The sequence below is a fragment of the Lutjanus erythropterus genome, chromosome 22 (genome assembly GCF_056507025.1).
Source record: "Lutjanus erythropterus isolate fLutEry1 chromosome 22, fLutEry1.hap2, whole genome shotgun sequence".
Lineage (NCBI taxonomy): Eukaryota > Metazoa > Chordata > Actinopteri > Lutjaniformes > Lutjanidae > Lutjanus > Lutjanus erythropterus.
The window spans coordinates 10,308,646-10,322,500 of NC_139338.1; the positions used below are offsets into that span (position 1 = coordinate 10,308,646).

The window sequence follows — 13,855 nt, forward strand, 5'->3', positions numbered from 1 at the left end:
AGTTTACCAGAGACAAGCAGCGAGAGAGGAGAAGAATTTAAGGAGAGAAAGGCCGGAGTGGAAGACGAGGCAAATGAGAGACAGAGGGTGAAGAGACGAGGACGCAGCTCTTTGAGAAGGGAGAAAAGCAAAAGAGTAAAGGTTTGTTGAGGGAAAAGAAACTCGTGACAGTGAGACGCCTGTTGCTTATTCCTTGTTTCTCACCGCTTACCTTTGCATGCTCCCCTCCCCTCAAGTTTTCACAGTCCCTCCATCCCTCCATCCACGCCTCCATCCCTCCATCCCTGTCACGCATTGCCTCTGTGCGACTGAGCGTTAGCAGCCTATTACCCGGGGTCATAGTCGCAGTGGCTTCAAGGCTGACAAGTGCATCTGAAAGCACTCAGGCGATGCTGAGAACCACATTAAATTCTATTATTGCCGCATAGTCACTGCATCCCTATTCAGCTGAAGTACAGGGAGGCAAATTTACCTTGTGAGCGACAGAGTTCACCTAATAGATGTGGCTTTATATCCTTTCCTTCTTTTCAAGGGAACAAAGCCACGGTAACAAATGCAAACAGCGGGGCCCTCGTGTTGCTAGCTATTTTCCTCCAGTTCCTCTATTGTCCAGAGGTTTTCATAAACACATATTATTGCCACTGTGCATACTGCTCTCACTCTCCGTCTCTCTCGTTTTTTTTTCTCACTCTGTGTCTCTCTCTGAAAGCCTATTGTCAAGACATGGTCATTTCCTCCACAATGCCAGTGCAAGCGGGCTCCATTTGCAGTAATGGCCCCGTCTTTTGGAAAATGTGAACGTTGAGTGGCCCCCATGGTAAACATACTGTAAGTCCTGTGAGTGTGTTTGAAGGTCTGCCAAGGAGCTGGGTGCTCACAAACTGACTGAAGGGATATTGTGTGGAGTTGCGCTGTGAGAGCTCTGTCGACTGAATGTGCTGAATGTACGACTGAAAAAAAAAAAAAAACTAAGCCAGAGAAGAGTGAAGAAAGAGAATAGGTGCAGGCAGGTTTATGAGCTGACTGGGATCTGGTGGATACCTGCTGGAAGGACTTAAAGATGTCTTCATGCTATTTTTACAGTAAACAGAATTCAAAGTTGGATCATGTCATCCAGAAATGTGCAGGAACTAGTTTTACCCACACTTCCTGTTGCTACCATCATATAACTCCAGTTGTCAACCTATTATATCATCCTTTGAATATTGCTCACTGTTTTCCCCTCTCTCTCTCTGTCTTTCTATCTCCCTTCTCCCTTTTTTTTCCAGGATGTCTTCCAAGCGACCAGCCTCTCCATATGGGGGGACAGATGGAGAGGTAACCATGGCAACCAGCAGACAGCGAGTGGAGGATGAGGATAGCGAGGGACTGGGTGGTGTCATCCACCTCCCCCTGGCCTCCTACTGCAGCAAGGTGTCCCCTCGCTCACCCCCCAACCGCAACTTGGACAGCCCCCCCAACATGGTAAGGACATCTACCGGTTTTTGGCATCCAGTCTCATTTTTTGGTTTCTCACAGCGAAATAATGCACCTATGAGTGAGAGCGGCCTTGAGCACTGACTCAGGGTCACGCTATGATATAGATGCAACATTTTGAAGCCGTTTTCGAACTGGTATGAGCCAGAGTACTCGTAACAGCTTCAAGTTTTTCTTTTGCCTCATTTGGGAAACTTTTAAAAGTTTCAATATCATTTATATATATATACATCATATGTAAAATACATACATTAAAAATGATAGACACAATCTCCATGTGTTTCCCTTCCTACAGGGCATCACACCCTTTCTCAGTCAAATTTAAACACACTGACATGATACACATAATTTTAGATTCAGTATGACATAAACCTGCAGAGTATAGTATTATATATGATGTCCATCAAGAGTAAATGTCCATAAATCTGCTGAGAAGACATAGGAGAAAAAAAAATGCACCTTAAAACTCCAGAACTCGCTTGGGAATCATTTTTATGTTTTCTTCTGTATCCGAGTAATCCAGTGGTAGTTGTCAGTACGTGCATGGGTACACTGCGAACTGATAGCCAATTTAACATATCTTTAATGGTGCCAATTTGGCATAATGTAGAGACATACATCCCCCAAAGCATTATGGTAACTATATATTTAGTTCTAAAGCTCAGAACATTGTTATGTCCAAAATGGAAGCGTCCCAAATCCAATAATGTTCGTATTTTTGGCATTACTAAGAACCATCATGAATGTCCCATCAACATGAATCTTGTAATACTGTAACACTGAACACTCTTGTTTGTCCCTTACAGTTGCCTCATGCAAAAACTTAAACCTAACCAGCAGGAAACCTTTTTTTTTCATAAAAACTGTCCTCAAACACGTAAAGCACAATTCACTTTCAAACCAATGGCATTTTCCCAACTCGTTCTGTGGATAACACAACATGGCATGACATGTAGTGACTCTGCTAAATGCCTCTAAATTAAGAGAGAAAGGAGCAGCAAAGTCAAGGGTTTAAGTTACTTTAAGACTGCTCTTATGGTAAGGACTACAGAGTCTGCCTGTGTGTGTTTGCGAGGCTCGGGGTTGAAAGTGACCCCGAGGGCACGAACCCCAGATTAGATAATGTTCACGTTAATCCTGACCTCAAACATCGCAGAGGAAAAGTCAGCGCTGAGGGCAAGTGTACCCCTTTGTCCTTACAGGCTGCATTTATGGATGTATTCATCTAGCATTTAACTTTATTGGTGTTGTTTATTTGTTATATTCAGATGTTAGTATATAATATAGTTTCAGGGATTGCATTGCTTGTATAGTTTACAGTAATTTCTAGACATGTAAACAGTAATGTTTCTGCATTTTGAAAACAAAATGAATGCTTACTTTATACAGTCTGGATCTGAAACCCTTCTTCTTGTAACTTCCTCTAATGGTGACACGGAGTCACCCAACACACAACATTCACGAATCTCAATAATGAGGAAACAAAATATATGAATATTTGAGTCTCGACAGGCATGAAAAGAGTGAGCTTTCTAAAGAGGTAGAAATTGACTTTCTGTGCGAGTGAAAAGCAGTTTGGTGCTGGAAGCTGGAGGGATTTTTTTTTTTCAAAAATGGGAAAAAAAAAGGGTTCAAGGCTACTGTTTGGGTGCACACGTGTTTTTGCTTTTATGTGCGCGCCACCAGCCGTCGCCTTGAGCCCATTTGATGCACAGTTGCGTGACTGCACAATGTGAGCCATTGCAGTGAGTCATTTTCTTCGAGATGAAGTGTGACATTGTGTGGTGGTGCTGTATGTATGGTTCTGTATGTGTATGTGTGTATTTGTACAGTTGAATTGAATCTCCTGTGTGATTCATGTTAAATATTAGTGTAGGCCTCGCAGTATACGGGCTTATTGTAAACTTCTGTTAGTTGAGTACATAGCTATGTTTCATTTTTAAGATGACTCCTGCATGTGACTCATTCCACAGTCTATACATGTGGTGTGATTTGCAATGCATGTTCAGTGCATAAGTGTGATTATCTGAATGTATAGGGTATTACGTGTTGCTGCTATGCATTATTTAGTTTTGTTCAATCATATTTGCACAGGAAAATGTTGACTATCCACCATGAGAAACATGCTATTAACATTTTAGGGCACATCTGTTCAAAGATTTTTTTTTAACTCTTATACACTGTAAAAATGAACAATTTGTTTTAACTTAAAAAAAAATTGTGTCCGGGCTGCCTTCAAATTTTAAATGGACTGAACTTGAAAAGACAAGTCAAGGTCATTTTCTATTTATTCAAAACAAGTTACGTTTTGTCGTCAAGTAGACTTGATAGTAATCCTGTTGTTCTTGAGACAACATGTTTAATAAGCCCAAAAAAATTAAGTTGAGCAAACAACCGTTCAGTCACGTTGACGAACAAATCTGAATTCCCTTTACATTTTCTCAGTTTGAAAAGTCAGTTCTTATTTCAAAGAGCTTAAATTTAATTTAATAAAAGTAAATTCATTTCTGTGAAAACAAGCAACCATTACTTACTCAGACAGCAGGTTTTTATCATACAGGTACATATTTTCTTTAAACTATATAATAGAAGTGTCTCAGGAGAATTTTAACTCTCAAAAACTCTCAAACAATGCATGCTGGGAATTCTGTTATACACCATGTTTCTTTAGAAACTTATTTAATAGATTGAACTCTGTACAGTTCATTCAATCAATTCATTTCAAGTCAAGTTTAATTAATCTGAATAAAGAAAACTTGTATATTTATGGTAAGTTAAAGAGAAAAGATTAGTTGATTCCACTAAATTCCTGTATGGTTTTTACAGTGTAAATTACTTTCATATGTTTGCAGTGTGAAAACAGTGTGTTTTCACTTTGTGTGCAACACAGTTCACTGTCTTAGCTTGTCCTGGGCCCTCACCTTGATACACACCTTGTCACAGCAGCACTCTGATAACGCCTGCCGACCTTTCCCCCATACTGACAATAAATGCCTGCATGCTGTAAAACAATGAAATGGTGCTTAGGAGCTGTAATGGAAAGCTAATTCCGTAATTAGCCTGCTGATTAGCCTGCAGGCCCCTCCTGCCATGGACTCATGTGTGGCAGGTGCCGACTGTAAACCAAAGTCCTGCCACCACACAGGCGTGCAGTCACTCACATACACACACACACACACACATACCATCTCTGGCTTATCTGTTGCTGCTGACATCAGTGATTAGATTATTCCTACTTCATTTAGCTAGATGTATATTTTATACTTACACTATACAAAATGCAAAAGCTGTCAGTCACTTATCAGTAATACAAGGCTCCAACTGACAGTAACTTTCATTGTTAATCTGTTGATTATTTTCTCGATTCATTGATTATTGTTTGGTTTATGAAATGGCAGAAAGTGGTTGTGTCCTCAAATGTCTTGTTCTGTCCACAAGCCAAAGATATTCAGTTTAGCTGGAGCTGGAATCAGGGAATTTAGATTTTTTTTCTTAAAAAAAAATTCTCAGAATGATGAAAAATAGTTGCCAGTCAATGTAATAGTTGATAACTAAGCGATTAATCGTTATAGCTCTGTAGTAAGATTTTGTACAGCCTCGTCACTCCTCCTTCTGTCATTATGAAGGGCCCCTAAAACTCCTCAAAGTGACACACAACTGCTTTCTAGTCCATTAATTGACAGCAGAAGGGAGACAGTGTTGATGTATGTTTGTGTGTGTATTGGAAAGACTTGTGTTGTTAAAAAAGGAGGGGGGTTGGGGGTCTCATACACAGCATAATAGCTGATGTGGCTTATTAAGTGGCAAGCTAGGATGTATGCGTCTAGCGGGTGGGATGGGGGCTTATCCGACTGCCTGCTTGGCATGTTGTAAGATGTGTGTTAAGTTTTTAGGGGGTGGAGGTGGGGGGGTTTACAGCTCCAATCCCTTCGCCGCTGACTGTCAGTGAAGACTGGATGAAGAGAAATAGAGAGGGAGATTTGCAATGTGACGGTGGGGGGTGTTGGTGGTGGGACTCTGAGGGAGTGGGGCGGGGGTCCGTCTCTCTCAGGGCAATTGTCGTAAAGTGATAGGGGGAAGTAAATGGCTCATCGGCGACCGGTTGACTTGGAAGTGAAGCAGCAGGGGAGAGCGAGAGGAGGGAGGGAAGGAGAGGAGGGAGGGGGGGGCGAGATTACAGCTTTATCTTGTCATAGTAAATTAACACGGTGGCGGAGAAGCGCTCGGCTACACACTGACCTCTTCATCCCGCCTGCCTCGCCTGCCTGCTCGGCTTTGGCCCGGCCGCTTTACCTGCCTGCCTGCCTGCAGCTGTACAGCCACACACACACACACAACACACACAGAAAAAAAAAACAGCACTCACACATGTTTTAAAAAGCTGAAAGGTGGCAGATTATTCACTCTTTTTTAAATTTTGTTTTTGTACCAAACCCCTGGCTCTAGATGCGAATAGCGCTGTTCATAATGGTTTGCAAATGAATGTAGTTTAGCTAAAAGGGTGTTTTATTGAATGTGAAGTTCTCAATGCGCTGGTGGACCCTGATTGGCTGAGTGCAGCTCAGTTCAAACGCCTGATGGGAAGGATTTTAGCTGTGGTTCAGTGAGGTCAGCCAATCAACACAGAATCCAGTTATGATGCTACTGAAGTTACTAAAGGATGGATGGATTTTCAACTTTATGTCCCAGTAAACAAGCAAAATGATGAAATATTATAATAGGGTGCCTTGAGTTCGTAGATTTAATACCTTTCCGTCTTGCCTGCTTTCCTGTACGTCTTTTATGTTTGTGTTTTGCAAATCCTTGCAGAAAAAAACATGTTTTCACATCAGGCAGAGGCAAGCATCTTCTCTCATAAATGTGTTAATGGACAAACACTAATTATTTCATTAACAGGCAAGATGCACGCTAACACGATAGAAAACTATAAAGATATTTCATCAGGCATTATTTCTTATTCATATTCCTCCACGAGCCCTCTCTTTCCCTCCTTTTTTTGTGTCATTTGTATGTGTGATTGTGTGTGTGTGTGTGTGTGTGTGTGTGTGTGTGTGTGTGTTCATGAGAATTTGACAGATTTAACACAGTCATTGAGCAGTCTTGAGACACAGTGGTCACACTTAATTTCTCATGCCAGTGATGCACTAATGAATCAACACACGCTTGCCTGTCAACAGCGAGGGGTCGTGGTAAAATATACTGGCATACATTTTAGCCAAACTGTTATTTAAAATACGGAAAATACAGCTGCATGTTTTTACATAAGGAAAGGGCAAGTGTGAAGTTTCAATTAGAATTAGGACATTTCTCAAGTAATAAAATGTCAGTTTCTTTATTTTGTTTTTAATAACCATCAATATTTATAAATGGTTATCTTTGTGGTACATGTTTTTTTTTATTATTATTTTTATTTGGGGGGTTCCAAGGAAAAGCTCAACCATTTTCTTGGAACAGGAGGATAAAAGTAATGTTTGTGTGTTTGCTCACTTGTCCCAGCCTGAGGGACCACGAAGTCAAAACTGACAGTGTCTGTGTTTAGCCATGGCATGTAAAGGGATTTGCTGCATGTGTGTGTGTGTGTTTGGCAGTATGTCGGAGGTGCGTTAAGTGTATGTCGTGGAGATTGGCAGCTCTGGCGTGGAGCTAAGTCTTACCCCCCTGCAGGAGTGATCAGTGACATTCTCATGGTGTGTATTTGTGTGTATTTTGAGTTGAGCAGCTGTTTCCAGTCCCTTCCTACTGCCACATTGTCCATGCCTTGATCCACAACGACGCGCCAAGCATCCAATATTGTTTTTCACACATACACCTTGCACAGCCCGAGACATGTCAGGCTATGGTAGGAAGAGAGAGATGGTTGCTTCTGTTGGGCAACAGAGAAGGAGGAAGGGAAGAAGACGAAGAAGAAATCAAAAAAAGAACATGAACAGCAGCATCTGTGCTGGCTGTGGGAAAAAAAAAATAGCATTTGGATTTTTTTTCCCTCTTTTTCTGGCAAGAGTTACGTGTTTTTAAACCAACCTCCCCTCACAGATGAGCTTAAGAAGACAAAAGTTGTTTAATTCGGTTCCATTGCAGAGGCAGTAAAAGGATAAAGAGAGTGAGGCGCAAATTTTACTTTGTTCCAGTCATTTTGGAAGAGAATTGACATCTGCAAACTAAAGGCAGAACCGCCCACACTGCCAGCCTGCCACATCCAGTGCATATAAATACATATATGCAGGCACTCACACATTAACACACACACACACACCTACAGGCTATGTGCACTCACAGTGTCACACATATGCGCGCAGAAATGGCAAAAAACCTGCTCACACACATGCGCTGAGAGGAGGGCATGAACGTTTACAGTATCCTCAATTTCTGTTTGTGCTTTTGAATAAATGCATGTTGATGAGAAAAGTTTTGCAACCCTCGTTATGTCGCCGCGCACACGTCCGCCGAGTGACACCCGCTTACAATAAGAAATCTGTCTTTAGTCTTGTCTTTTTGATCCCTCTGTCTTGGACTTTCGCAAATCGCCAGGGTAAAAATTGTCAGCAGGGCATATGGATTATATGCTGGGAGTTTGATGGGGGAAAAAAAATCATAAGCCATTTAAGTTGCCTTCGGGATAAGGCTGTCTGTCTGACTTCACACATAAATAATGTCATGGGCCCTAATTTACCAGGTCTTTGAAGAAGCCACGGCTCCCTGCTAATTCCCTTTGATTGGGAAATGACCTTCATTGTTGGATGCAGCGAGATGACATCTCCCTGGCAGATTTTCGACAGGGCAAAGAGATCCAACGACCCTCACCCCCTGCAACTCCATCCCCCTTCTCTCTACCCTCCATCTCTTCTCCAGTATTCTTGTTCTGTTTGTTTTGTTTGCGCGACATCTTTCTCGAAAAGAAAGAGTGCGGCTGTTTTAAGTAGGCGCTGGATTAGATAAATGGGATGTGACAGGTGTGACCGCTGCCTTCAAGACGCCTGCCTTCCTCTCTCTCCTCTCTTTCTCCATGTATCTCTCTGTCAACTCTCTCATTTCCTCTAATAACATCGCCTCTCTCTCTTTCTCTCTTTCGCCTTTCGCTCTTTCCATCTTTTCTTTGACTTCTACCCACTTACACTCCTCTCTCTCTCTTGTCTTGTTACATTTGCATGCCGTGCCGGCGCTGATGCAACTTGTAATCACAAAGCCGCTCATTTGAAGTCTGAATTTCCCTAATCTGAAGAACAGGAAGAGGGTGAAAGAAGAAAAGGAGCAACAAAGAAATATAGGAGCAGGTCGAGCCATCGCTTGGTCAGGTGGTGAGAGGAGAAGAGTAAAGTCTTTCAGCGCTTTTAGATCACAAGACACCTCCCCAGCGCAGCACAGCCCTCAGCCAGTGTGTTCGGAGCCTCAACAGCGACTGATTGAAGCCTCATCACCCCGTCATATACATACAGCTGTAACAGTCATATCATCACTGTCACACTCTGTCCCCCTGTTACAATGCACACGCAAGAATGCCGAGGAGAGAATTAGTGAATTATTGAGCGTGCTGACTTATTCAGAGTGTGGAAACACACAGAGCCAAAGGGAGAGAGAGTCAGTGAAGTGTGGAAAACAGCAAGTGATAATGGTCTGCTGTACCTTTCATACAGTGTTTGGCCACTGACAATGAAAGCATCGTCAATATTGAAAGCCTCTACCTGGATTTATTCTTTCAATAGAAGATAGAAAAACTATTTGAGCTTCGAGTTTTTCTCCTCTTCTCAAAAGGATGCTTTTATTTACAAGCCCCACGTTCTAAATAGCTGGAATGTTGTGTAAAACTTGAATGAAAACAGTATGCAATGATTTGCAAAAACATTTCAAACTATATCTTATTGAAAACAGTACAAAGACAAAGATAAACTTTATTGTTTGTTGTAAATATAGACTCATTCTGAATTTCATGCTTGTAACATGTTCCAAAAAAGTTTAGATGGGGCATGTTTACCACAGTGATCCATCACTTTTTCATTTAACAGCACTAAGTGAAATTTTTTCTCATTAGTGCTTGAGCACTTCAGGGGTCTCACACACATTTTCAGTGGGAGACAGGTCTGAACTGCAGGAAGGCTAATCTAGTACCCAAACTCTTTCACTACACAGCCAATCTGTTGTGACACATGCAGAATGCGTCTTTGCTTTGGTTGCCTGGATGGCAGCATATGTTGTTCAAAAACCTGTATGTACCTTTGAGCATTAATGGGCCCCTCACAGATGACAGTTAGCCATCCATGGGCACTAACACGCCCCCATACCATCACAGATGCTGACTTTTTAATGTTGTGCTGGTAACAATCTGGATGGTCCTTCTATGAAGACACGAAAATGTAAAATGTAGCCTCGTCAGAGTACAGCACACTTTTGCATTTTGCATCAGTCCATTTCAGATAAGCTCAGGCCCCAGACAAGTGAGTGGCATTTATCAGTTTGATAATTAATGTACGAGTATTTGCATTCTGTTTATATTTTAGGTATTTTAGGCTTTAAACAGCATCCCAACTTTTTTTGGATTTGAAAAATTGACTTGAAAAAAAATTGTAAAAAAAAAAAAAGTGCTTATATGATAGAGAAGAATAGACTCTGGGGTCATGCAGGGTCTAGATGACTTCATGGTGGACTGTGGTCTCTGTATGAAGTTCCACTTCCACCAGCAGCCTGCAAGTTAATGATTAAAAAACTATCCAGCCTTAATGCACCGTAATGTCATTAATACAGCTGGAATGTCTCTCTGTCTCTGTTTCTGTGTGACTCCCACACATGCACACCCACACACAGACAAACAGAGGTACTATATATATATGTGTGCCACTGTCCCAGGTGGCATGCTCCATATTGTAGTAGGATTAGCCAAAGATTAACCCTGTGGAACGTTGACCCTCCTGTCTGCAGAGAGCTGAGCTGACAGACTGGCAGCCTGATTGACTGACTCACTCACTTGTTTCTGTAATTAAAGAGCACAACACACACCTTAACACACCTGTGCGTGCATGTGAGAGGATACTGTATGTGCCTGTGAGTCTGTCGATGCATGTAGAGCATGTATAGAGTACATGCAACTCATCTATACATGTATGTGTCACAAAGAGATGGCGTGCTTTCTCTGTTGAAGCTGACGCCGTCCTCCTTCTCAGTGTCACTGTTAATTGGGCTTAGCCGGCATTAAGTCTATCATGCGGTCAAGCCAAACAAACACAGGTTTTATTGGGTCAAAGATTAAGATGCCACAAGTTACTTACCATTCAGCTGCTGAGCTGCTGTCAGGAGTTTTTTTCTTACTGTTTATTCACCTACCTTTATTAAACTGATCATTTAAAAGGCAATAACAACTTAAAGATCCCTTAAAATAAGTTGAAGACACCTATATGTAACATTTCTGCATTAAAATGTATAAAAACGCTTGATTATGTTAGGTTTTTTCCCCCAAAAAATAAAGTTTAATAAATTAGTTTAACTATTAGATACAAGATGTCTCTTACTTCAGTGTATGTGCACTGGATGTTTTAAGTTTCCACAAGTTTCTAGCACTTACAGGTGCACAGTGTGATGCCTTGCTCTTTCTGTCATTATAGGCATGATGATTAGTGTTGAATCCCTGCAAATCTACCAAACCGCCATCACACTTTTAATGGGTGTGAATTATTACGGCACATCTCCATCATAAATACTCCACAGGGGGCTCAGTAAAGATATATTTTTTTAAGTCTGGAAACCTTTCCTGTCCTACTTTGGACATAACTTTGTAAACATAAAGTGTAGATTCCCCAAACCTCTATCTCCACCCTCAGAGAGTTTGTTGTTTTTTTCTTTTTGCTATATTTCATAATTGTATGTGTAAATACACATCTGTTTACGTGTTGGGCTTAGTGCATCATGTTGAGCTGTGATGTTGGTTGCTGTGAGGTGTGATGAGTAAATGCACATGTCATGGAAAGGTTCAATTAAAACATTTCAAAATAAATTAGTTTCCACAAGTTTCTGATCCACAAGTTTGTAATCTCACTAAACTGTGTTCATACATACATACATGCCTCAAACTTAAAGCATAGCACAGAGAAAATTTCCACCTTCAGCTGATGAATGTTAAAACAGCTGTTTAGAACCAAACTCTGGGCATACATGACAAGTCAACAATCGGCAAAACACACTTTTGAGTGGAGGGTGACTTTAATTAATCAAGACAAAATCTAATCTGTCTAAAAAGAGTACAGTTCTCAAAACTAGGAATTTTAGAATATAATTATGTTAAAGTTTTATTGATTTCCAAAGGTCATTATACTACAGACTATAAACTTTAGACACAAGACAGTAGGATAATTATTCATCCTGACAGCTTGGCTAAAGGCGCAGAGCCTTCCTGTGAGCTGTATATATTATATTTTGTAGCTATCATGTTGATTGTTGTTTTGTCAGTCCTTTCATGAATTTATGGAAATGATTTGACACCGCTCCAAAGCTTTGTTTTTTGAAAAGGGATCTATTTTTTGTGATTTTTGCGTTTGATGGAGTTGCATCCTCAGCATTAATTGTCACGAATCTTTGGACAAAAGTAGCGCAGCACAGAAACTTGGGCTTGGGATTTGGTACAGTAGCGTTGGACGCGCCTCAAAGCCGAGCTGCTGAAGGCTTTGTAATGAAGAGTTAGCGTGACTCTGAGAGTGTGTGGAGTCTTTTGCTGTTGTTTCATGTGCTCGTTCTGTCAAGTACCTCCAAGTCAGTCAAATGCAGATTCCAGAGGATGTGAGAGAGAAGAAGAAGAAGTATGCCCTAACTTGAGAAAACTGGCCACAGATGACAGTTGGTTGCATTGAGCTCTGAGAAGGGGAGATGGAGAGAATAAAGTGAGCAAGGGAAGGAGAGAAGGACGGAGATAATGAGTGGGTCCATGCCAGCTCCTCCCCCACCTCCTCCTCCTGTTTTTCCTCCCACAGTTTGTTTATTTATGTCTTAAATTTGACATATTTTTTTTAATCTAATAATTTTCCCTGTTCTCCTTCCCTTCAGGAGCTGGACGGCACGAAGGGGAGCTCTTTGAGTCCTTACCCCCAGCACAATGCTACCTCACCAGGCAAAGAGGAAGGTGGAGGCGGGGGGCGGCCCTGCAGCGACGGGGGCTCGGCGGCGGGCACCCTGGGCACCCCCGAGAGACGCAAGGGCAGCCTGGCAGACGTGGTGGACACACTGAAGCAACGCAAGATGGAGGAGCTGATCAAGAACGAGCCAGAAGGTCAGTGATGAAAGGGGACACTTGTGCGGCCAGATGTGTGATCTGCAGCTCCCCGCCATCTCTCTGGCTCTGCGCCGCTCTTTTATCACACTCAGTTGTTCTTTCTTCTTCTTCTGTCTTTCTGTCTTGTTTTCTCTTTGGCTCTATCAGTCCCTTTCTCTCTCTCTCTCTGTTATGAACCCATACACATTTAGATGAGAGGCGAGCCTTTGTTTTTCCACCATGCAGACAGACAGCATCAGCTGTTTGGGCCTATTGTCCACCATGCTTTGCATATTTATCACAACCTGACAAATAAGATGTGTGCTTGCACTCGTGTGTGTGTAGTGTTTGCTTGAGTGTTTGAAAGCCTGTGAACATACTTGGATATCTTAACGACAAATGTTTTCTGGCTTTTATTTCAAGAGAGGGACACTCACATTAAGATTTCTTTCTGCTGAGGGTTAAATGCAACTTATCCCCTTTCCTCCTTCCTCTGTAACCTTTGGGGTAATGCTCTCTCAGCCCTCGGATAAAGATTTCACACACTGTTGAAGAGGCTAAACCAGATTTTTGCCAAAGGCTACACAGCTTAGCTCGATTACTGCCCACATTTCTTTCTCAAGTTTAGCCTCGGGCTAACAGTTGGAGTCAGGAGATAAAATTAGCCTGTGGCCAACTCTAATTTCTATTGGGCAGATACTGTAAATGGGAGCTTATGTCACTATGAAATGCATGTGATAGTGTTAATGTGATAAGGAGATTACCAACAGGTGTTCATCTGATGGGATAATATAAATATCATTGTGCTTTATTTGTGGAGATTTATTTCATGTGCTCACAGGGTCACTGTAAGTTTCAACAGGTACCCAGAGCTATTTGGTAGTCACTGCCTTGCTCAAGGACATGTATAATATGTGTCCATTCCACATCAAAACATGTAAAAATGACATGTTCAGACCCAAAGAAATCTGTAATTTTATTCAAGGTAATGGGGCTTTTCATTTGGTTGCCTGTTCTTGTAACTTCTGGGGAAACACAAAAATTACATATTGGACATTGAAGCAGGGGGTCTATATGCTTTCAAATTGTTTAACAGACATAATATACAATACAATATAATAATAATGTTCTAAAAATATAATATTAATGTTA

The 13,855-nt window shown here is 41.5% G+C and overlaps 1 protein-coding gene across 10 annotated transcripts in view; it reads left to right on the forward strand.

Annotated features, from left to right (window-relative positions):
• The window catches only part of sox5 (SRY-box transcription factor 5), a 115,547-nt gene that overhangs the window by 12,261 nt on the left and 89,431 nt on the right, over positions 1–13,855 (forward strand). For all 10 annotated transcript variants that reach the window (XM_084711372.1, XM_084711373.1, XM_084711374.1 and 7 more), the window contains exons 2-3: positions 1,269–1,464; positions 12,499–12,721. In XM_084711372.1, coding sequence (XP_084567498.1) covers positions 1,269–1,464; positions 12,499–12,721 — 419 coding nt within the window. The remainder of the gene's footprint in view (positions 1–1,268; positions 1,465–12,498; positions 12,722–13,855) is intronic.